Source organism: Podarcis muralis, chromosome 1 (assembly GCF_964188315.1).
Source record: "Podarcis muralis chromosome 1, rPodMur119.hap1.1, whole genome shotgun sequence".
NCBI lineage: Eukaryota > Metazoa > Chordata > Lepidosauria > Squamata > Lacertidae > Podarcis > Podarcis muralis.
Genome location: NC_135655.1, coordinates 101,612,565 through 101,638,278, shown reverse-complemented (window position 1 = coordinate 101,638,278; position 25,714 = coordinate 101,612,565). Strand labels below are relative to the sequence as shown.

General features: G+C 37.7%; 1 protein-coding gene across 1 annotated transcript in view; it reads right to left on the bottom strand.

The window, feature by feature from the left end:
* Positions 1 to 1,157: 1,157 nt before the first annotated feature.
* EPC2 (enhancer of polycomb 2) overlaps positions 1,158 to 25,714 on the bottom strand; it is a 48,301-nt gene continuing 23,744 nt past the window's right edge. The window contains exons 2-14 of the mRNA XM_028745595.2: positions 22,579 to 22,738; positions 20,386 to 20,531; positions 15,061 to 15,267; positions 13,729 to 13,877; positions 13,305 to 13,437; positions 12,033 to 12,224; positions 11,459 to 11,548; positions 10,112 to 10,257; positions 9,656 to 9,999; positions 5,328 to 5,464; positions 4,039 to 4,195; positions 3,226 to 3,559; positions 1,158 to 2,417 (exon numbers count right to left, since the gene is read on the bottom strand). Of these exons, the coding sequence (XP_028601428.1) occupies positions 2,345 to 2,417; positions 3,226 to 3,559; positions 4,039 to 4,195; positions 5,328 to 5,464; positions 9,656 to 9,999; positions 10,112 to 10,257; positions 11,459 to 11,548; positions 12,033 to 12,224; positions 13,305 to 13,437; positions 13,729 to 13,877; positions 15,061 to 15,267; positions 20,386 to 20,531; positions 22,579 to 22,738 (2,268 nt within the window). The 3' untranslated portion in view covers positions 1,158 to 2,344. The remainder of the gene's footprint in view (positions 2,418 to 3,225; positions 3,560 to 4,038; positions 4,196 to 5,327; positions 5,465 to 9,655; positions 10,000 to 10,111; positions 10,258 to 11,458; positions 11,549 to 12,032; positions 12,225 to 13,304; positions 13,438 to 13,728; positions 13,878 to 15,060; positions 15,268 to 20,385; positions 20,532 to 22,578; positions 22,739 to 25,714) is intronic.

Here is a 25,714-nt window from a genome sequence, read left to right as displayed (position 1 = left end):
GAAGATATGAGGAGCCACGTTCAGTACTTCTGTAGCTTCTTCAGGACAATTTAATTGACTCCCTATATTTTGCTAACAAACAATATCCTATACCCAATATCCAATATTTAGACTGGCTCAATAGTATGTATGGAGCCGTCAAGCATGGGTCACCTATTCATTAACTTCTTACCTTTTTTCACAACCAAATCTTCACAAAGCATGAGGAAGGATAACATATATGCTGAAAATTCTTCTGAGAAAAAGCCATTCAAATCCTTTTCTTTCCTTCTCTGCAATGTTTTAAAAACTCCAGGAGTTCATTAGTTGCCAAGAGGGGGAATGTCCTCTGGCTCTCCCCTACTTTTAGACAATCTGAAAACTCTGGCAGCAAAGAAGCAAAGAGGCTCAATGCATTTTACTTTAGAACAGATAACGATTCTTTATATAATAACTGATGGAAGTATATTAATAACATGGTATACACACATGATTTATACTTTTTTTTTAAAAAAAAGAGGCACAACATAAAACCATGTAATATAATATAATAAAACCTAAAGGCAGCCTAATTCAGATGTCACTTGTTACTTTAAATATGTTCAGTCCCACTTCAAAAATATAAATTCAGAAACAATTAAAATTAGAGAAGCATTTTTGTCATTTTCTTTGCCACATACATAATTCGAGTAGTAAATTTCTATTTAGATGATTCTGCAAAAGCAGGTGCAGCATAAGTTACAGCTATGAGGTAGGGATTACTTGTGCAATATGCACTAATGTACATCGATACAAATGAAGGAAAACTTGCCCCTTTAAACAGATTCAAGCCCCAATGAAGAGATTGGCACATGCTGCCGTGTGTTGCCCACACAGTTCTGCACATGCCCAGTGTTTACCACAGTCTACCAAGTTGACTTTTACAGCACTATTTGTTCAATGATGTCTACACAGTACCAGTCCAATGTTGGGATTCACGTGTAGCCTTGAGTCCTGGATGCAGAGATCCAGCTCCATGCAGCAACCTTCTGCACATGCACTCCATGATCCAGCCAGTCATGCGCCTCGAGAAGCTTCTATGTGTTGCTGGATGGAGGTGCAAGTGTACATGCTCAACCTCGGAATATGATATGCAAACTGTTCTCCGCATTGTGAAATAAATACGTATGCAAGGTGCCCATGTTTTGATATGTATTTTTATTTCCCTGCAGTTTTCACTTATCAAGAACAAGTAACAGGGAAAGTTGTCTGAACTAGTGCATAAACAAACATTCTGAAACACCACTACACGTATCTAATTTACAAGAACCGTATAAAAAAAGTCACTAAAACACTACACTACGAAGGTGTCCAACGCTTACAGTCAGACTTTTTCCAACCCGTTACTTGCCTTGTAGCCACAGGAAAACTCTCCAAAATTGAAAGACAATCTGCCACAACCCTCCCCCCTCCCCCATCACCTGGGATGGCTCGATATCTAGACATCCAATAATTATTGCAATGATATATAATGCAATACATACCTGGTAAAATATCATTTATGTGGTGTGTTACAGTTAAAAGCCGGTTAAATTATGCAGACTTCAGATAAAATATAATCAGTTGAAAATTTTCTTCATATCTGCACAGTTTAATATGTGCTAGATGCATAATTTTTTACTAGTCAGGTTTTCTGTGTAATTATTTTTTATAAACTGGTATTATAAATAGAAATATACATTCAAAATATATGGAAAAGTGGGTTACTACATTAAATTTGCATGTATCGATCCATCCCTTTCCCCTGCACAGTAATAGAAAATACTATTTTGCCTTGAACTTCATATTTGACAGTGAAATGCCACTAAAGTATTTACCAAAAAGTCCATCTAAAATTGTGAAACAAAATGAACCAAGTGAAAACTTTACATTTTCTTTAGAAAAAAATTACAAGAATTTTTCCTAGCTATGAATCTTTTAACTTTTTTTTTTAGACACAAAGTTGGATTTATTTTTACAAGATACAAAATGTAAACATGGCAAAATAAATAGTTAAAACAAGTGATGCAGGATCCCATTTCATGCTCATGATCCCATTAAAGAATTATTTTTAAATCCATTCAGTTGCAAATTCAAGTGCAAAAGCATGATGATGAATATCTACTATTCAAGTAACAGAAATAATATTGATGATACAAATAAACTATTTTACAAGGTAGTGATTTTCCCAATTTTACAAAATGTACATTATATATCGACTTAATATACGATATGATAGTCCATTTAGGTCCATTTTTATTCCCTGTGATCCACAGGGTGTTGTTTTGCATTCAGCTGGAATATAAATGACTACACCATTAGCACAGGTTGAGCCACTGCTTTGAGGTTATGTCACCTCCATTGCTACTGTCGTCTCTGCTATTCCATTCAACCCCAATCGTTCTGGTTCATGGTTCTCTCTGAAAATGTGTTTATAAAAGGAAAATAGTTAATTTCTCAATATTTGGCAAATTAATTATCCTAAGTGTTTTTTCCACATTTATTGTATAGATAAATAATAAACATAAACACAAATTAAATTAACTGAAAATCTTACTGTTTATTTTCCAGATTTTTAAAATAAAAAAACTTACCTATTGGATGTTATTTAAAGGTTCATCAAAGTTCTATTTAGTTGAAATGAATCTTATCACATGAAAACTCACAGTACAATTCTGTCCAGGTTTACTCAGAAGTCACAGAAATAGGACTTATCAGAGATAAATGGACATAAGATCGCAGCCTCAATATTTTTACCAAGCAGTCTAAGTTTCTTCCACAGTAACATTTCAAAAAAAGTTTTCTTCTGATTATAGGCGATTATTTAACTGAAAATCAGGATTGTGGGTACATTCAGTTCCGGGAGCACACAATGTGAAACTGAAAACAGAATTCAGCTTACAGAAAACTACTGAAGGGGAAAATAAAAGGCACGAATGGTAATGTGTGGATTTTCAGATTTTTCCTGAAACTTCAGAAGGTGGAGTGTTGACTGAATAAACTTTACAGTCACTGGGGGTGGAGCTTCATAGCTCCCTGCACCTCCCCGTGACCATCAAAATCAAAACAAATTAGCTCAGAATATAATTAAAATTATACCTCTGTAGGATGTGATCTGGGATCAATTCAATTTTATGTTAAAAATAAAAAGCAGAGGTGGTCACATTAAAATCCTGATTTGAATCATTGTCTGTCTGTCTGTCTCTTTCTCTTTTTATATATACTCACCTTGCTATGCTGCTGATGGCGCTACTAGGAGTCACCTTTGGCACTCTGTCCATACTGGCAGCAACTGTGGCAAGTTTTAAGGCAGTTGGCGATGGTGCTGAAGTCCTTGTATTGATATGTACATTGACTGGAGAAACAACACTGACATTGTTGAGGTGCACTGCGTTGGTGAGACAAGAATTGTTCATGGGAAGCGTTTGAGGGCTGTTTGTGCACAATGCTGGGATTAAGTGGTTTGTGGTGGTGTGGCCAACTGTCCTTACAAGTTGTACAGTTGAGATCCCTGGGCTAGATGACAGAGCCATGTTGGTGGAGTACAAAGTTTTTGACGTTGCTGTTCAAAACAAACACACAAACACACATATACAGTAAGATTTCCAGGAATAAACAATAACACGTTCAAGAAAATCAAGGTCATTGGGAAACTAATCTAGAACTAAACACCAGAACACTTTTGCTTAACCCTCCAACGCCTGTAAAAATTTAAAATGGTAAAGGAGGTTTAAGCTAAGGATAAGATCCGCCGAACTGCTTTGAAAGGGCTTGCACAGTTGAGTGCAGATAGTAAGAAGGATCAAAGCACTAGTGAACACACAGAGGCAGCCACTCACTTCTCTAAAGTGTGGCTGAAACAAAACACACAGTGAAAGTATGACCTTGTCCATTTGATAAAACAAATTTACTCTCAAATGAACAAATTCTCATTTATTTCCTAGGTTTGTTTCCAAACCATCATTTGATTTCACTAAAAATAAGCATCAAGCAGTTTGTTGCAAATCTTACTTGATTGAAGAACAAAAAAGAAATCCATACCTGTGGGCTGAACAACACCATTTATATTGTGGCTGGCACTCTGTTCCTTTGTCACCTCACTGCGACTGGGAGCAGGTGCACTCACCACTGCAGATGCAGCAAAATGGGCGCTGGCCGAGTCAAGCGTTTTTGACATACAGTCAGAGGTGCTTGAGCCCTAGGGAATTTGCACAAAACAATTATTGTTAATTATGGACTAATAAGGAGATGCTGGTGCATTAGCTCAGTGTGCGTCTCATAACAGGCAGAGAAAGTCAAAATATGATTCCAACTCAGTGTTGTTACATTTCAATATCATACCCCAGAGTCAAGAGACCATAAATGAGTATCTTTGCCTTTCATCCACACCTCTATTAGCTCAAAATTTTGTTGATCCGTTCTGAAACTATAAAGAGTTCCTCTGGATGTCAACACCTCCACACCCCAAACAGTAGCAGTTCCTGCTACATCAGATACTGCTTGCCAAGAGCTACAGAAGACATTTGGTGGTGTGGTGGTTGTGGCTTCAATGATAATGTGCAGTGTTCTGCATAAGATTATTCTTAAGAATTCACAATTCCAAATAATTTTCAGCAGTAGTGTAATAATTTCCAAACAAAAAATATGGGTGGGCTTACTTATTTGGGGTGTATAAAGTGAGTCACTTATTATTTAAGATATAAAAATGTTCTTAAAAACTCATTCACAGGAACAAAAAGATATGAGGGGTGAAATCAACTAAGCATTTCTTATTCCAATTTTTACTGATTTCAAATGATCCTGTTTGCTGAATCATATTTTAAAATAACCTGTTTCCTTTAAGTAGGTATTTCTGCTACCTAGACCTACAAGCAGAACAACAGTAAAGTTGACCCGTACTTTTGATATAGACAGCCATCATGACATTGGCAGAACTTTTTTTTGTTTTTGTCGTCTACATATGTGACTGTCCAGTTCAAACAATACATTTGTCTGTGTGTGTATGTGAATGTATACCTAGAGCAGGGATAACCAACTGGGTGCCCTCCAGAAGTTGTTGGACTCCAGTTCCCATCAGCCCCAGCCCCATGACAGATTCCAACAGCATCTGAAGGGCAGTACTTTGGCTATCCCTGACCTAGAGGAAGGTCAGTTCAGGGATGACAATATGGACAAAAAGTCCAGCGTGAACCAGTTTTAAAGGAAACAGCTCAATTCCTTTTGGGGGTGGGTAGTTTCATTCTCTCTCTATCTCTCTCTGAGCAGGGATAACTGCTGTTAGAATCAGGTTTATAACAGAAGAAAAACATTTTCCAGAAAAAGAATATTACCTGTGCTTTTGGATGCGTCTGTTGGGAGGAATGCTGAGACTGCTGTTTCTGCTGAAGCTGAGCAAGTTGCTGTCTTTGCATTTGAACTAACTGCTGTTGATGTGTTTGAAATTGTTCTTCTGTAATACCCCCTGTTACTGCAGAAAAGGAGGAGATTATGCTTAAATTTCCTCAAAGAATCTGGCAGAACACAATTCTCATAGCAAACTTTAAAGAATATGAAAACAGGACAAAAAGCAACAGATTTATACCAATCAGTTAAGCAATGCACAGAAGCTTCAGTAAATGCTTTTAATCTTGTGATGTTTATTGCTGTTTTGTCTGATGACTACCTGCTGGATCACAACAGTGAACAGTGATTTATAGTATCTAAATATAGATGCTATGGAAGAATTCCTTGTCTAATGAAAACCTTTGAAAATGTGTTATGATTTGAGGTAAGTTACTTAATATTTAAAATGCCACCAGAAAGGAGCTCCTTTCACAGGTACTGCAAATAATTTCTCAAGTGGTCCTCAATTAACAGGTTCTGTAATATTCCAGGGATCAATGAGTTTCCTGAGCAAATGTTCCCTTTTCCTTGGAATGTTGAGAATGACTTGTCTCTGTGTTTGGAAAACTCGAAGTATCTTGCTAGAAGTGACTTACTAATGAAGCTAATCACTAGTATAGCTGCTCAATGAAGGCTAGCAAAATGATGGGTAGGGCTGTTTCAGGTTGACAGATTCCCATGACGAAAGGGAAAAGGCAGTTACTACACAGGTATTACTTCTTTGTAGATGAAAATAGCCGTACTGTTTATCATCATTTAATATTTATAAAAGTGACTAAAATGTACTAGTGTTACAAAGGATGAATGCACATGCTTTCCTAGTTTCAGTTTATGACGATAACATGAAAAGCATGCCTTGCAATGTTTTATGGTGACTTGTGGTCGTCTTATCATTCAAATTCATTGCAACCTAGTGTGAGTAATTCATGGTTCAATTAGTGGCCAAGTTGAAGCTGAAGTAACAACAAAGTTTATAAAGCATTCATGAAATTTTATACTACCCCAAAAATATTTTGTGCTATGGGTGCAATCAAATGGGAAAAGAATCCATCGGTAGTATAGGAAAGGCAGCAATTTGGGAGGCTGCAGATTAATTGCTGAAAATTGCCTCCACCTCTATTCCGCTGATGCATGTCTTGCATTAGTGGGTATATACCCACCCACTGGATCCCACCCTATGTATTATTTTAGATAAATGTTATTCCGGAAGTCACCATAGTTTTCTTGAAAGCTAGTACAACTCACAAATTAATGAAGAAAAGGAAAAGTCAATAAAGCAAAAACAAAATTTCCAAATTTCACAACTTATTAACAAACTTGTCGAGCAACTCAGCTTTTGCCTTTGCTGCATTCTGCTGCTGTGCAGCCCCTTTCTACTGCAGCAGGCCAAGACTAACATAAATCCCCAAGGAGTTGAGGAGAGGGGGAAACAGGTTTTCGAATATTAAATGCCTCCTATATACTCAAGTGGTTATGGACTAGGTTAAATTGATGCCAACAAATGGACGCGCAAAAAGCAGAAGTTGTAGGGAATTTTTCAAGTATTTCAGCCCAATTATGGTTTTGACTTGTACTTGGGAATGGAATGCTACTTGAGCTCTTCAGTGTAAGCTTCAAGTGTTTGGCATTTAGCATCAGAACCTTAGTCTTACGGTTGAATAAAAGATTTAATGTGCCTAAGCATTTCATGTGCCTCTGCATACAGCTGCAAAAAAGGTCTCATGTGCCTAAGCACCAGAACCAAAACACTTTTCACCCCAGCTTCACTGAAATAGATTCTTCTGACCATGTTTATTTTGGAAACATTCTATTAAGGAGAACAATAGATTACTGTTGCTTTTTTACTGAAGAGTAATACAGTTGAACCACATTCGGCTTCCACGCATATGCTCTCAACCTTTAAAAGGATGATTTTTGACTCGAACTCAAATCTGATATACAAAGAACTGGTGCAGCGCAGCTGTGATCATGAGCAGTTGTGATCATGATCATGAGCTTTGCCAATCCCACTCCTGCAGGCTTTCAAATCCCACTGGCAGGAGCCCACTGGGGAGACTTAAGTAAGCTATCACTCTTTCAGTCTCAGTACCCAGCCTATAATATGGGGATAGTAATTCTGGACTACATTAAGGCCTGCAGGGATTATTGCAACGTTCTCTTTGAAGCATCCATCTAATTTATGAAAAGAGTTAGAGAACTAATAATTATAGAAATCAATATTCTTATGCCAAGAGTACTTTCTCTTGCTGATGTAAAACTTGTTTTTGAAAGTGCGAATCATTTTGTAGTGCAATCCTTGGCAATGACTGTTTTGCTCTCAAAGGGTACAGATATTATTTGTCTACTATGTACAATCACTTTAATTTGACAATACTTTGACCTGTTAATGACAGTACTGCTACAGCTGGTTCCATTTTCAGCAAATTTTAGTGGAGAGGTTAACAGGAATATGGGGTCGGAGTTCTACAAAAAACCCAAAAAACTAAGATACTAAAGTGTGTGTCTTCATCACTCCGTTATACATATATGAATCAGTTCTGAGATCAGTTGCTGCTAGCATGTTAAACAAGCACACAATTTTTGCTTATACCACTTATAGAAGGTATTGAGAAGAGATAGGAAGTAACTGTTAAGAATCAAGATCCTTAAGATATTACCCAATTACTGGGATAAAGTGCCTATTGTTGCTGCCTCAGGGTAAGCCAGGGCAATATGTATAACATGAGTTCCTGGAAAAGCTTTTAGGACTCCCCCTTCTCCACTTTAACTGAAGCTACTTAAGACCTATGAGAAGCAGGCCATCAGGAAGTTCATTATAACAGTTTCTGAAGAGACTGCCCAAGACAACTTAGTTTTTTCTTAAATTTCTTTCTTTCTTTCTTTCTTTCTTTCTTTCTTTCTTTCTTTCTTTCTTTCTTTCCTATTTTGATTTGTTGTATGAACATTTGCAATGGCATGGTAAAATCACACATTCCACGCGGTAAGCCACTGCACATTAACAGATTTCTAGTCAGTAATTATGGCCACAGAGTGATTTGCCGTATTTTTCACTCTATAGGACGCACCCGATCATAAGACGAACCTAGTTTTAGAGGGGGAGAACAAGAAAAAAAAATTCTCTCCCTCTCTGCCCAGCGCCCCTTCAGCGAAGCAGAGCCCCTTCCATTTCTCCTCCTGCTTCACTGAAGGGGCGCTGCCCAGAGAGGGAAAGCTGCGCAACACCTCTCCAGCGAAGCGAAGCCAGGAGAGCAAGAGGGATCGGTGCACACTGACCCCTCTCGCTCTCCAAGCTTCAGCGAAAGCAACACGAAGCCTCCGGAGGCTTCGCATTGCTTTCGCTGAAGCCATGGAGCCTGCATTCGCTCCATAAGACGCACACACATTTCCCCTTAATTTTTGTAGTGGGAAAAGTGTGTCTTATAGAGTGAAAAATACGGTAATAATGGCCTCGACCACCATGAAAAAGTTAATGTTGCTCAAAGGAGGTGTGCATAAATTGTACAGCATTGTGCACGTACTGTTATCAATACTAATAAGCAAGGGCAACTCCTAAGTCCCACACAAAGAATAAAGAATTATGGCGAACACTTCTTTAAAATCCAGCAATGCAAAGTATGGTCCATGGGAAATGTAGCGTATGAAGGTCAATTCACTTATTATCATTAGGGGTGTGTGTGTGTGTGTGTGTGTGTGTGTGTGTGTGTGTGTGTGTGTTACAAGGTGGCTTTCGTGTTGCATTAAGGATCAATGTGCTACTTGTGCTGTAACTGCTGTAAATAGTGAATCAGTTTTCACGATGCAAAAATAAAAATAATGGACTTTATAAATTTCTTGTAATTTCTTCTGTTGTGTAGCCTGATCTTTTTGATACGTGTCACCAAAGCTTACTCACGACTAAGTGTGCAGCCTTAGTGCTAGCAGTATAAGCAAGTCATATGTTAGTCCTCTGTTTAAATCCATTACACCAAATATTAGTAAATGATCTATGTGGGTGGGGTGTGTAATCTCAGGGACAAGATGGCCGAACTACGTAAGACTTGCAGTGTCCAGAACAGCATTCATTGCCCTGCATGGCTCTTTACACATCCACTGTATGAAGGAATAAAATATCTGTACAAAAGTATGTAACACACACACACTGTGATTCTATTTTATTGCAGTGACATCTCTCTCTTCCCACCCCCAATACACATACTATTTTCTCTTCTAGAATCCTCAGCCAGGTCCAAGGTGATAAATATGCATTTAAAGTTCAACATTGCAAATCTCTGCCTACCTGATATGCCATTCTTGCTGGTGTTCAATAAAGCTACAGATGGCGCAGAAACTCTTTTATTATTCACAGCCTGCCCTGGTTTCCTTGAGGTACATTCTTCACTATCACTGTCCTGTATGTTTAGTAGCCGTGGTTGGAAACACTGCAGTCGACACGATCTGATATTGCTTAGTATTTCAGAAAGAGAAAGTCTATTTTCACAATGTTTATTGGAAGCATTGGTCCGTGAAAAATTAGAAGAAAAGTCTACATTTTGGGAAGAGCTTGAGCAACTGTTTAGCATATCTGGGTCAATCTGTTTCAGGACAGGATCATGTTCTGTGGATATCCGGTCCATCAACACCCTGTTTTAAAAGAAGAAGAAAAGAAAATATTAATATACATTTGAGTTTTGCTTCCATGAAAAGGGAAGAAAATAGTATGTTATTTTACCAACAAAATTAGCAATTATCTTACCTTCCACCCCTGCCAACTCGTCTTCTTGCAAATCCTATACATCTTCTTGGAACTGTAAGTGTTGTAAGGCAATGCCTATACCTTAGCTTATCCAATTCTGCCAGTTCTGAATTCTCATGAGAATAATTAGTTTGGTCCAAATGAGCCTGCAGAAGACAAGACAAGAATAATTTTGCTTTCATTCTTGGGAAAGGGAAAATGAAACTTGAATAGAACTATTTACGTAAAGGTCCTGACATTATTTTGGCTGCAAAAAGCAGAACACTTTCATAAAACAATTTTCTCATTTTAATTATTGCTCTCTATTGCTTTTAATGCTTTTATACTGCTATACACTACCCTGATGAGGGGAAGATATATAAATACTTTTACAAATATGAATAGAATAAACAAACATCATACAATGTATGTGAAAGGGTGAGACAATTGCTAAGAGGTATGCTAATTAGGTATACAAGTAACAGGATTAGATTTGCAGGGTTCAAGCTACTGTGTAAGATATTTTGATGGAATGTAGTCCCATATACTTAAACTAGTGCATTCCTGACACTATTAGTTTTTTTTAATCCTTTCAAATTCCTTTCACTGTAATCTCATATGCCCCAACCTCCTTCCCCTGAAGTTTAAGTGTTTGTGTATGTGTGTGTGTGTGTGTGTGTGTGTGTGTGTGAATGTGTATACTCCCTCTCTCTCATGTCCTATTTCTCTCTCTCTCTCTCTTTCTCCACACATACACACACATACAGAGAGAGAGAGAGAGAGAGAGAGAGAGAGAGAGAGAGAGAAATAGGACATGAAATCCCAAAATTGAAAAGTCAAAACAGAAAAAGCATAAAAGAGTAAAACCAACAACAGAATAACAGTATTCCAAAGGATAAAAAAAGTATTACGATTTAGTCCGCAACGCCTGGGGAAATAAAAAGGCCTCCACCAAGCACCAAAGACTGTAACAAAGGCATTGAGTGAGCCTCTTTGGGAAAGGCATTCCACAACTGGAGTGTCACCACTGAAAGGGCCCTCTAGTTAGTAGCCACCAGCCTCACCTCTTTTGGCAGCCCTACCCTTTCAAGCATACTGAAATAGTTCAAGTGAAGCTAGCAGTTCCGTGTGTGCCCCAATTTCCTCAAGGTATATCCCTTCCTGTACATTTGACAGCCTTGACTGGATACACTGTAGCTGGCATAATCTGATATTGCTTTGTATTTTAGGAAGATCAAGTCTGTTTTTAAACAGCCAAGGTGGACGAGAGAGAAAAAAGAGGAAGGCTGAAGTATGTCCCTTTTAACCAAACATCTGTCTTCTGCATTAATCAATTAGATAGGTCTTAACAGCAGCAAGAATCCTTACAGCATAATACTGGCATCCTGCCCTCCTTCTGAATGCACTTGCTCCATCAGGATCATTTTCTTCTTCTGGCTCAGACACCGGTGAGGGTACCTAGGGGGCCAAAGCAGTTGGATTTAAAAACACGCTATTATGCCAACTTATTATAACTGACAAGTACTCCGTTTGCTCAGTTTTAGAAGTTCATTTATTGGAAACTTAATAAAATAAAATAAATTCCCATCAGCCACCATCCTAGGAACGGTGAAGCAAGTTTTGTGAACTTGAGGGTCTGTATAATTGTTTTTCTCCATTAGTCCCCCATATCCCACAAAGACTATGTTTAAGAACTGTTCTTGAGAGCCTCGGAGATGCGAGCTGCCCAAACACAAAAAGGGAACCAGGCTCTTCTAAGCCCTTTGTAGAAGCCTAAACAGCCCTTTGGATCCCAGTCCCTGTGGCATGACATTCCAACAGAAACCTATGGTGAAAGGGCAACATTTAAAAAATAAAAAATAAAAATAAGTGACAATTATTTCTATTTTACACAACTTTTTCCTTTTCTCTCTGTCACTATAACTTAGTTGACATGTATTACCTGTGGAAATTCATCTTCATCTGAACTGTGGAAGTCATACTGTTTGATATCACTTTTACTGATCACAGGCAAAGGCTCAGTAGTGGGTTGCTGAGGATTTATTACACTCTCAGTTTTAGGCTTCTTTGGATACTTCTTCTTTTGACGGACAACATCAGACACTTCCTCTTTTAGAGATGAGTGGTGAGCATGCTGTTGTATACAATAAATTTTGGACAACCCCCCGCTCGTTAATAATTATTCTTATTTCATTAAACATCTAAATCCACCACCACCCTTCTAATCTCACTATGGTTCAGCTTTGCTCATGAACAGGTTGCCTAAAGAATAAAGTTTATATAACTCTGAACAAGTATTCCTTTTACAAAATTTAATATTCAACAACTTGCACATATAATATTCAGTATCCTTTACTGTGTTCTGCATTAACTTTTAAAAGTACTCAGTAAATTTCTAAAAAGCTGGTGTCTTGCACACTTTTTCCTGCTCAAAGTTTGTTACTTTGTGGCAACAGAGGACAAGGCAAGTATGAACCAAACTGAACAGTGATAGGTGCCTACAATGTAATAACCACTAGATGTCATCAAAGTTAAATACAAGAGAGAAATGTTTGAATGAAATATGTTCTTTTTGATTTAAAATATTTGAAAATGTTTAGTTCTTTTCTAAAAAGTACAATCTAAATATATGTACTGCAAATAAGCCAATTCTAACATCTCAGCGAGCATGAGTATCTATGAAATAATTGCAACTGTTACCATTACAATGATTCGAAGACAGTGCTGGAAGATTATTTCTCTAATATGGAGCAATTTTTTTAAAAAATGTGTCTGGATAAATTAGCTAAAGTTAACTGCCAAAAAACTTTAATCTGCAGTTATCTCTTGTAAGAGGACTAAGGGAAGAAGCAATTTTTATGTTCTTGACCTCTGTAACCTGAAAGCATTCTAAAATGCAGCAATGCCTCCACCAAATGGCTTCATATACAACTAGAAATATAGCCCTTTCTAATTAGTTGCATAAACCAAGAAGCATAGCAAACCTTCTCAGCTCCTGTGCTATTGATTTTTGAACTGCTAAAATGAAAAAAAGATATACAGCTGGCTGTGTACATCAGTTATTGCTATCTGTACATACAGCTTAAGATAGATTTTTATTTCTGCTTTTTTCTGACATTATAGAAAATAATTATTACTACATATACATTACACTTTCCACATTACAAAGAGGACAATGTATCCAGTGAAATTAATGGTGATGCAAGTCATTTACCTTAGCTTTACATTCTTGAACCTTGTGATGATTTCCATTATGAAGAGCTGCTGGAGTGGTGTTCATCTCTTTTTCAGTTGTATTAAGTTTGACTTCGTTAAGTATTTCACCTCCATAATCACCCAAATGGTATCTTAACAAAAAAGAAAAATAATTATTGCTAATCATTAATGAACTACTTTAACTATGTGAAGTGCTTTAAAATATTTTGTCTTTATTTATTCTCACAGGAACCCTGCAATGCATGTCATCATTGCTTCCTATTTACAAACTCAGAACAGAGGATAGGACAGAACACCCCGTGTGCCAAGTGAAACATTCCACCAAACATACTATATTCGCTAATCACGGCACTTCTATTAAAACATATTATTTTATGGAATTCAGGTGGAACCTGTTTAACAAGAATGGATGAAAAAATTACCTTTTCTCCACAACTTCCAATGTCAAATGTAACAACTCTCGTTTTGTTTTCTCTCGTCTCTTAATCATCTCTAAAATTGTTATGGCTCTACTAAACTCCCTTCTTAATTTCAGCATTTTCTCATAAGAGGCTTCATCATTCTTTCGGTTCTGTTGGGGGGAAAATATTAATAGTAAAAAGCATGTATGGAAGATGTAGTCGTACCGAGTTTAAATAATTGCACTTTATATTGAATCACTGACATTTAAGGTTGGGTCCAAATTATGTTCAGGTAGCATTCTGCTTCCACAACAGTCATCCAGAACAAAGTAAACTTCACCTCCCCATTCAGAAACATCCACAGAACCTATGCCTTGCCTGAATTGAGTCCATGACTTTAGGCACTTGGTTCAAGACTTCTACTGCCTTACCCAAGTTAGATGAAAAGGAATTAAGCCAAATGTCAGCAATGCCCTGGTGACATCTCAGCCCAAATTTCCAAATGGTTTTCCTTAGCAATATCATATAGAAGTTAAATAGCATAGGGAATGATATAGACAGTGATAGTCCATAATTGCCATGGCACAGAGCAGTTCCCCAGCATCACCTTCTGGAAGGAATCTGCCAAGCAGGAACAGAAACACCTGACCACAGTGGTTCTCAATATCTAGTTCAGCCAGTGAATCTCAAAGGACACTAGTCCATGTCCCTGAACGGTCCAAGAAAATTAGCATGGTCACACTTCTCCATCCTTCTTCCAGCAAATGTCATCCCATAGGGTAATTAAGGCAGTTTCAGTTCCAAGCTGGAACTGGCCTGAAGCCAAATTGGGATGACTCTTAAATAGTGTCATCTAAAACTGAAAAGCCACTATTTGCTCAAGCTACTTCCTTAAAAAGGAAACATTTACAACTGGCCTATAGGATATTTATTTATTTCCAAAATGCAAAAACAAACAACAGAAATAAGATAAAGAGACCCAGGCATCTGAAATCCAAGAAAATGAGACTGAATCATACTAAATAATGGACTGCAGAAAGTGACAAGTGAAGGCAAACTAAAGTCTTGAACCAAAAATTGGAAATTAGGATCCACTTTGAAGGCACACTGAATTCATGGCAGCTACAGTACTCCAAAAATTAGAATGAGAATGTGGTTAGTCCCATGATCTTTATTTTATTAATATTCCAGCTAATATTACTTCCTTACTATCATCTTGATTATGAGTTAGGTAAACAGATTTTAGCAGACAATGCAACATTTTCACCTTTTGTCCTTAATAAGATGAAGAATTTGTGACATCTAACCTTTGGAAAATAGCAGTTTGGAAAACTGCAGAACTGAGAGAGTTACCTTTCTTGTCTGCATTTTCTCTGTTCTCCTCCGAAAAGCCACGTATGGATCATTGTTGGTGGAGCCATCTCTTTTTTCTTGCTTGATTTGGGGGATGAGGGAAGGCCCTCTGCAGTTCTTACGTTTTCTTACCCAGTAGTCATAGACAGCCTTAATAAGGTAATCATCCTCATTTAGCAGCAACTTAGCTTCCTGAAGTGTTACAAGCTGGAAAAGATATAAAAACATTGTTGTGTAACACGAGGAATTATTTTAAAAGTTGTTCTTAACAATAATCCAGGATGAAAATTTTGAAGAGGGAATGTAACACACAATCCTCTACAATGTGTTAGCTATTAGAACTTTGGTTTCTTCATACAATTAGTACTGCAAGGTGTGAAGAGAGCAATGTGGTATGACTTTACAGCTTCAAAAAAAAAAGGGGGGGGGAAAGACCTGTTGCACAAAAATTAGACATCAGACATTTTATGACAAAATACTTCTTTAATACTACTAATTATTCATCAGTGTCTGAAATGCAGCATCTGTATCATTTACTTCCTCTGTAGCAGCAGTCAGTTATTTTGGCTGAAGGCACATTATATTTCCATACTGTCAATACAGCAATAGACACTAGGAGGTTCCTTCAGGTGATTTGGGTTGATCAAAGTCAGAATATTTTGTACCTCAACAAGCATATCTTGCTAAACGATAAAGGGCTAAAATGATGCCTACAGTTGTGTCAAAATAAATCTATAAAATAAATAAATTTCTCTTCTTCTTGCCATTTCCATAATCTGGACCCTGGCAAACCTACCAATTTCTCTGAAGAATGGAGTTGTTCCAGGGAATACAGATCCAGACCACCCCTGAGCTACACTGGAATTGTCTGAGTTCTGCCTACACTCCTTGAGTGAATGGTCTCTCCATTCCAAGCAACAAAACAAATAAGCCAATGAGTTCTATTAGGTATTTAAAAAGATCTACATATTTTATTCACTCAGCCCTTAGGAGTACCCAATGAAAACAAGTTTTTATTCAACTCAAGGAGGAAAAGCAAACTGGAAAATGTCAGTTCATCTTTACATAGATAAAATTATTGAACTTTAGTGCTGTGGAATCTAGGCTGTTAAGCCTTTTTCCTTGCCACATAATGACTATAAGGATAGGAATAATTAGATTTTGGTGGGATTGAGGTATAAAACTAAAGAACTAGGGTAAAAGGGATATTTTATCATAAAGAAGAATGAGAACAGCTCACAGCCGCAGGAAATAAGAGTTTTCAGAAAGCCTTCTCTTGTAGTCAAAATGAGGATATCAACACCCAGCGGCCCTATTCTAACTAAAAGTAGTCACACTTATCTCCCATTAAAATTAATGGGGCTTAAGTTAGCTGTAACTACTTTGCCTCACAGACTTTAATGGGACTTGAGTGCAACTAACTTTTGCTGGATTGAGACAAGTACTTTAGAAAAACATGATGATGCTTCAGACCACATTACCCTGCAATTCTGAGTCTTTAAAAAAAGCTACCCTATAGGTCCCAAAATACTGATTTCTGATGCACTGTGATGTACTATAGACATTCCTAAGTGCTCCTAAGAGCTGCACATTGTAATCCCAGGTGTTTCCAGAAATACATATGTTTGGTAAAGTAAGAGTTTGACATTCTGGGACTACTTCTGTTAAGTTTCCTCCTCTGAAAACATTCTAAGACAGTGATTCCCAATTGGGAGTCCATGGACCCTTGGGGGTTCGCGTAACTCACTCAGGGGGTCCTTAGCACCATTCACATAACAAAAATTACCAAATAATTTCCTCCCCAAAATTAGAGGATCCATGGCTTGGCTTTTGAAAAACATGGGGTCCATAGGGTAAAGGTAAAGGGACCCCTGACCATTAGGTCCAGTCGTGACCGACTCTGGGGTTGCGGCGCTCATCTTGCTTTATTGGCCGAGGGAGCCACCGTACAGCTTCTGGGTCATGTGGCCAGCATGACGAAGCCGCTTCTGGTGAACCAGAGCAGCGCACGGAAACACCGTTTACCTTCCCGCCCGAGCAGTACCTATTTATCTACTTGCACTTTGATGTGCTTTTGAACTGCTAGGTTGGCAGGAGCTGGGACCGAGCTCACCCCTTCGCGGGGATTCGAACCGCTGACCTTCTGATCGGCAAGTCCTAGGCTCTGTGGTTTAATCCACAACGCCACCCACGTCCCCATGGGGTCCATAGTACTTAGCTAATTGGGAACCACTGCTTTTTAAGATATTGGCTGTGTTCACAAATAATGCTAAACCATGGCTTGCCCACTCCACCCTTCCCTCTATTCCTCCTATTTAGTGGGGTGAGGACTTCTGTGGAGATTAGTTTCATTTTCAATGAATGTTGGCTTGTTGTGTCATATGAACCAGGAATTAAGTCTCATGGTTTGCAGTTTACCTTACATTAAAAATTGCTCGAGTTTACTGTAAGTTTGTTTGTAAAGCTGTTGACTACGCAGGCACAGATTGCGCTCTTAAAAGCTGCAACACTTTAAAAGTAACTTTTTATGGGGTGGCAGGATGAACTGGTTCTTAAATTCTGTCAAGGTTCATTGGATTCAGGCACATCTGATAACAACGCTAATTATAACAATATCAAGGATTTTATAAAAATCTTTTATTTCACTTTTTGAGATTTTGAGAATAGTAACTGGATACCCAGACATCAACTAAACAGAACAACCTCTCCATTATGCTTATATGCCTGAAAATGTAAAGCTACTTTTGACACAGGTTACACATTTGTTCTATATATTTGAGCTCAAGACATTTGAGCTCTATTGTTCTTTGTTTGCACAAACAACTATTTCTTTGAAATGAAAACTGATCACTTAATGAAGTTAACTACTTCATTGGAAGACCTTGCTTTTCAGCCAATAATGATTTAATAGCACCTACACAGAAACTATTACTATTAGCTACCTTTCCTATATGAAACGTACCATATTTTTCTGTTTATAAGAAGCCCCTATTTTGGGGGACTCCAAATTAAGAAAACACCCCTCAGCACTACCAATGTATAAGACGAGCCCCAATTTTAAACCTAATTTTTTGGTTAAAAAGCCTAGTCTTACACACGGAAAAATACTGTATTTCTTGGGCAACTTTCCAGTTCCACATGTTCAAATGCTTATTCTGGGATCCTGCACATGCTCTGCTGGATTAGGTTTAATGCCATCCAGTGCCTGAGAATGGAAGACTGAACTTTTGACAGTGTCAAAATGAGCCAATATTCAGCACAAATCTATAAGTTATTCCATGCTCTTTCACAGCCTTATTTTCTTCACACAAAAAAACAATGATCAATTAACTATCATTATTTGGACAGTACCTGAAGTTTAAACTAGTTGCTATCTTGTTTACACTTTAGAAGATGACAGTATATGATTTCTATGGTCAAGTCCCCCCTTCCAGAAGAAAAGTGATCCTAGCATCAATTATGACACAGTCTGCTCTATAATGAGAGGCCCTATGAAGTACTATTTAACCAGCCAATTGAAGTACAGTAGAACCTTGGTTCGTTCCGGAAGTCTGTTTGACTTCCAAAACGTTCAAAAACCAAGGTGGGGCTTCCCATTGGCTGCAGGCACCCCGGAACAATAGCCAACAGCTGCATTGGACGTCCAGCTTCTAAAAAAATGTTCGAAAACCGGAACACTTACTCCCGGGTTTACGGCATTTGGGAGCCAAAATGTTCGAGTGCCAAGGCGTTAGAGAACCAAGGTTTCACTTCACATGACACAACAAAGAAAATTTCCCAGTTCCAGGTTATGAATAGAAAGTCTTCAAAAAATCTCTGGTTTTTGATGGCTCTAACCACAGCATTTGTCTAAACTGTTAAGGTTCATATGACAGAATAGCAGTTAGTGCTTCAAGAAGATGTAAGATCTTGTTATTACACTCATTCACTAGGCATTTCTAAAACTATTGTTGGAACCACAGAAGAATATGCAAATACAGAATGATTCCTCAAAGTATAGATAAAACTTTAATTCAACTTTGAATATGGTTTTGTGAGATTCAGGTGACCCTCATGCCACCTATATTATAGCTCTGCTGTGCTTCTTGAAATTGTTGGAACAGAGCACTGAGCAAAATTTTGCATCAGCACTGTAGAACACATTGCCCTGTGAAGAATAACAGTCCCCTCTCTTTTCTTTCATCAGTTCGTAAAGACATTTTCATTTCGGCAGGCCTTTGCCTTGCTTTGTACTTGATGTTTAGTTTAAAAGTTATGTTTTAACTTTTCACAATACCTGCCTCTATTGTATTTTTAACTGAATGATTGTTTATGATACTATGATTTAGATTTTTGTAAATCACAAGGTGGAAGTGAAATTTCTAAATAAAGTAATATCAGTAAGAAAAAATGGGAAAGCTTAAAAAGAATACTTTTTTGACAATATAATGAAACTAAGGATTTATAGTCTATTGTGTAAATTGACGTGTCATGTTTTTCTTTAAATTGGAGAAAAGCTTTTAGCTTGACAAAAGGCATGCTGTGGTCCTTTCTACAGCAGCATTAGTAAATCCTAGCTAAAGTAATTTTCTGCTCACCTCCTGGATTTTGCACCTAGGTATGACTCAAGCAACACACAAACCATGTAACTACTGTCCATAAGGACCCTTCATGCAACATTAAATGAGAGGCACAGACAGCCTTATCCCCCCACAGCTGAGATGGGCGTTCAATACAACCTCCCAACAAGGAAGAGGAACTGGTAACAGATAAAGGAAAACCCCATAGACTAGTAAAGCTTAAGGCTTTCATAATTTTATTTTTATTTTATATATATATATATATATATATATATATATATATATATATATATATATGCAGGTTTTGGTGTCCTCGGGTGTCTTCCCGTGTAAAAGTTGGGGTGTCTAGGCGACGTTTCGACGAGGTCTCACTCGTCATCTTCAGGCTGGTGCTTTCGGCTTCTTGTTACTGGAACAAGTAACAAGAAGCCGAAAGCACCAGCCTGAAGATGACGAGTGAGACCTCGTCGAAACGTCGCCTAGACACCCCAACTTTTACACAGGAAGACACCCGAGGACACCAAAACCTGCATTCTTGTACCCGTGAAAATCTACGAAAGCAAATATATATATATATATATATATATATATATATATATATATATATATAAAAAAAATTTTATTTATATGCCACCCATCTGACTGGGTTGTCCCAGCCACAAAAAATAGTAAAAATAAATAAAGACATTCACATTAATGAACTCTTATCAAAATTCAACTTTATTAGTGAAATCTTAGATGAATAGTGCTTTGGAAACCGTAATACCTGATTAGAACTAGCTTTCTCAAGCCTGTCTATCATAATTTCAAACTGCAGTGGTTTGATTTCCATCTTCCGATTGAGCCTATTTAATAATGTCTCATCTTCTGAGTCCATATCATAATCAGGTTGCTCATTGTCCAGATTGAAAGCTGAAATAAAAAGGGGACAGAAACATAGTTTAAAATACCATGTGAAATGGACATATGCACACTAACAACAATCAGCTGGAAATGAATAAAATGTCAACTAGTTCAACAGCTGCTCTCAAAAGGCAGGACTTGTTTATTGGAAAACTTTCTCTTCCATCGTAGACAATACAGAAGATCAGGATCAGTACACCATGAGAACAGAGCATCTGTGCTGCTGAAAGATACCCACAGAAAATATGGCTCCAGCTGACTCAAAGTAGTGACCTACTGTGCACAATACAAAGAAAGGCAAAGTAATTTGGGGGCTACTAAACTAACAAGACTTAAAAAATAACTTAGAACAGAGCACAACTTGGAAAAACTTTCCCCTAATGTAAGATGACAGCTTTCCTATCCTACCACATAATATGTGTTAAGACACCCTATCTTAATGACATTAATACCCTTTAATGTCTTAAAGGATAGCTGGACACTTTTTCCAAATACCAGTTCTCAAATTACAATGACAAAAAAGGAGGGAGCCCTTATGAAATCTACAATCCCTATCCTTGGATGCCTTCAATTTTAATCAAATTAGGATCCCCAAAAACCTTCTAAAGCAGTAATGAAGGGGCTTTCACAGTCAGCCAACCTTATCATTCAAACACTGGCATTTATTCGTTTGGAAGGTTTTCATAACCTCAACAACAGCTGGATGATATAAATAAATCTCACTTTCCTATTCCATGATTATTTTTTAAAGGAGGTTAGATTATCACCTATTGACTTCATCCTTCTACTACAGAAGACTGAATAAGGTAATAATCAAGATTATTCCAATTCTATGAAGTTAAACTTCATATTTATTTTTCTTTCTCTAGTAGTAACTGTTTTCATCTACAGCTCGCATTATGCTAACCTCTCACACTAGGCATAAACTTAACTTGTCCATAAGAGTTCAAGATCATGAAACAAACAAGAAGCTCATCCGCAATCTAAGGCAGAAATAAAAATCCAGAATTGCACAAAACAAGAGTTATAAATGGGGGTGGGGCACCTTTTCCCTTCCAGATATTCTTGAAGTACAACTCCCATCAGCCCCAGCAAGCATGGTCAATGACCAAAGCTTCCCCACATCTGTTATAAAGGGATCCTGGTGCACATTTCAAGCACCAGCTCTTCCTTGGTGAAATAATTTTTATTTCTGGGCACAAATGTTTCTAAAGCACCATATTCAACAAAAAGTGTTTTGTGGGGAAGAAGTGAGATTTGAAACATGCATTGAAATCTTAAAAAAAAAAAATACTTTGTCTAGAAAAGCTTGATATAATAAATAGATGCCTACGAACCTAATTACCTTCCATAATCAGCACCAAAGAGCAGCACCACTCCCCCAAGAAATTCACAGAAAGGGCATAATGAAAACTGTCATTCTGATCATTCCCTGCATCTGTCAGTAAGAGATGCCATGGTAAAGCCTATACTGAATGGATTGTTCTAATTCCGAACACAGTACCTGGCAAATAACTGGATCCATATAACCCTTTGTTCCCACTAAGGGTGAAATACTGGATTCAAGGCTCCCAAATGTGTGGCCAGCAAGCTGAAGCTAAAAGATCTGGAGAAATGCCAGAGCCAAGGTGCCACCATTAAAAATGCCCTATTCTTGGTCCACACCTGCCTCATATCATTGAAGACTCCAAACCAGGGTCTCTATGAATGACTTGGACACATGCTATTGTGTATTTGTTTGGATAAAGCCATAATTCTGAACTACAGAAAATGGTTTTGCACCTTCCAGTATATTTTACTATTTCTGTCCTCATCAATAATAAGAAGCCGAATTGTTTCTGTCAATGTGAATTATATGCAAGATAATCTAGAATCTCATCCACAAAACTAATATAGAAGAATGGCTAGTTCCCAAAAGGCCTTCCTACTTTTCTCACAGATTGAGTAAATTACATTACTTCTTCAACTTGAAAGTACTAGTGGACATCTTTTGAAAGCAGCCACTCTAACTTTGACATTTAATGCAAAAGAAAAAAAAAAGTAACAGTGAACTTACGTTGGATATGAATGAACTGTTTTGGCTGTTTAAACTCTCCTTTGTATAGACGATTGTAATAGTTGACATTACTTTCTGCTTCGGGAACTGGAATAACCATGTTCTCTTTCTTTTCTCTGAAGACTTGCTGTGCTGAGATAGCTCGTTGCAAATGGTGTTCCTAAAAAGAAAGTAGTAGTTTAGATGTCACTACTGCACTATAGAAAAACAAATAGCACAATACCCTGCCTTATCATACTGGAAATAATAAAATTTGGAAATTTGGAAAATATTTCGGAATATTTCAATAGGTCAGATAGACAATAATGCTTCTCCTTAAAATGAGAAAAATATTTTTACTAACCTATTATATATTTTCAAGGGAATGTCTCATTCATCCTTCTTCAATGAACCCATAGGTTACAATTAAAAACAAAACAAAATTTTAGAGAAAGATTGCTCTCATTGCCTTGCCAAGTAAGAATACCCTGCAGGCAAGCAGGCAGGGAATCTTTATAGAAACTATTTTTTTCTTCTTCTTCTATTAAACCACACATAAATACTTTAAATATGTGTGGGCATGAGTACTAGTAAACATATTAGTGGGTTAATTACTTTTGTGCATTTTTTTTAACAAGGCAGCTGTAATGAGAAGATATCTGGCAAAGGGAAGAGATTTTATGAAGTACTTTCCAGATGTGTGAAAGATGTAAAGGGCAAAAGCCCCTGCTCACTTTCCACAACACAACTGAAAACGATGAATGCAGATATAGATTGCAAGTTGATTAAATTAAAAAGCTTGTACCATGCAATGCCTCAAAAACAGGGTCAGTAAAGGTACTGCTAGATCCTAAACCAACCCATTTGTTAGAGAGGGGCCCTGGGATAGTGGCTCCACCCCATGAGAGATCCTGGGGCAGAATTAGGATTACCCTGCCCATGAAGACTCCTAAGCATCAAGATTAAGTTTTTAAAATCCACAATGAGGATCAGATCTTTCTCTTTTTTCAGTACACAAATATTTTAAAGCAAAAATGTACTAAATACATTAATAATGAATCCTCCCCAACAGAATATGTGTTGCCTGCTTCATCACTTAAATTCTTATACTTCAAATAATAAACACCTTTGCAAAAAGACAATCCCAAATTTGCCATAATTTCTTTTAAATCTTCATTAATCACCATGTACCACACACAGCACTTGTACTTCAGATAAGAAATTTCAAAGACAGGAATCAGTTTCTTATAGGAATGTTTAAGTGGACTCTTAGGTTAGTGTGAAACATAGTTACCTTATACTGAATGAGACTACAGTGGTACCTCTGGATACAAACGGATCCGTTCCGGATCCCTGTTCACATCCTGAAGCGAACGTAACCCGTGTCCACACGGGTTGCGATTCACCGTTTTCACGCATGCGCGTGACGTCATTTTGACTGTCTGCGCATCCGCGAGTGGTGAAACCCGGAAGTAACACGTTCTGTTACTTCCAGGTCACCGCGGAGCACAACCCGAAAGCGCTCAACCTGAAGCATATTTAACCTGAGGTATGACTGTAGTGGTTGGAGGAAAAATGTAACTCACACTGCTTGCAGAGTTGATCAATAATTAAAGCCATTCTATAAAAATGTGAATATTAAATAAATTCAAGGAAGAAAAAGCTTGTGTCGTCCTTCTACTGGCCATGTTCAGACCATGGTAAGTGTGGTGTGAAGGCTCATAACCTCTGTCTGCATACATGTGCTCACCACACACTCAGCTAAGGAGAAATTCAAAAACTTTTGCTTTTAGTCAACCCTCACTTCCCAAACTGGTAAAACAAAGAATTGTTAATACAGTACTATGTTTAGTTTCAAGGGGCAAATTTCTGAAACTGAAAGTTTAATGTTTGCATTTTAAGTTTAAAATGGCAGAATGAAATACAGCCACTATACGAAAGTGTAAGAAAGAAATGCTTTCCAGTTCTGAAAACCATTACTCCCCAATTAATGTGCATTTATTTATTGTATCAACATGGTAGATTTAGAGGCTGCCCTTCAGCACCAGGCCCCCAGGGTGGTGATATCTGAAGCTCACACATTAATTACATGCCCTATCTATTCCTGAAAATAACATTCAATTTCAAATCAGTTTGTTCTATTATGCTCTGAATAAAACCCTTATGAATGATATTTCATCATACGAAAGCAACCTTTGCAAAACATGGATACTCAGAGGCTAACTGCATAATAGAACAAGCAGAACCTTCAACAAAATGTTTCAGAGTGGAGTGCTCCTCTTCACTTCTGTGGTCAGTTGTGCCCTCCTATGGGTACTCCATTCTATATACTGCTGACTGTTAACTCTCTTAACAGTCAAATTTGTAATTTGTCATGAGAAACTCAATAGACAATTCAATGGGAAAGAGAGAAGCAAGACTCTCCTGAACTCGTTTCAGCTTCTTCTTCTTCTTATTATTATTATTCAGCTTATTATAATACTTTACAACTGGTGGCTAAGTTTACTTTCTTCTTCCTACCCTGGCCCCTTTTTCTTGTGTGTCATGTTTTGCAACTGCAGGCTTGCAGGCAGGGACTATCTTGTTTTAACTGATTTTACATAAGCCACTCTAGGAGGCTTTTTGGCTGAAGGGTGGGATAGAAATACTATAAATAAATAAGAAAGGAAGAAAGAAAGATGCACATGAATAAGAAATTACACACCATTTAAAATGGCACCAATTTACATGCAACTTATCTTATGCCTATTAAGAGACTAATTTATAAAGTGTAATAAGGTTAGAAATTGAAGAGCATATACTGCCCTTCTTAGATTCCACCTCAGAGGCAATCACAGAACCTGAGCCTGTGCCTCCCTCAAACCACCAGTCAGTGGCTCCTAAAGCAGGTTTGACACCTTTAAGGCAAAAGGCTCTACTAATCAGGGGTTGGCCTAGATGTACAGTATTACTTAAGGCTCAGCCAGGGTTTGCCGGTTGTCTGAATAACATTCAAGTTTGCCTTCCAGCGTTGGCTCAACTTGGAGCTATCCAGGGTGCTACCCATTTTGCTTCTTCACCTTTTGGCCTTGACTGCAGCTTGCCTGGCTTTTTTAATAATCATGACCTATCTGCTGCTATGTCTCACCTTTCCTTAATGAAACCTGGCCTCTTCTTT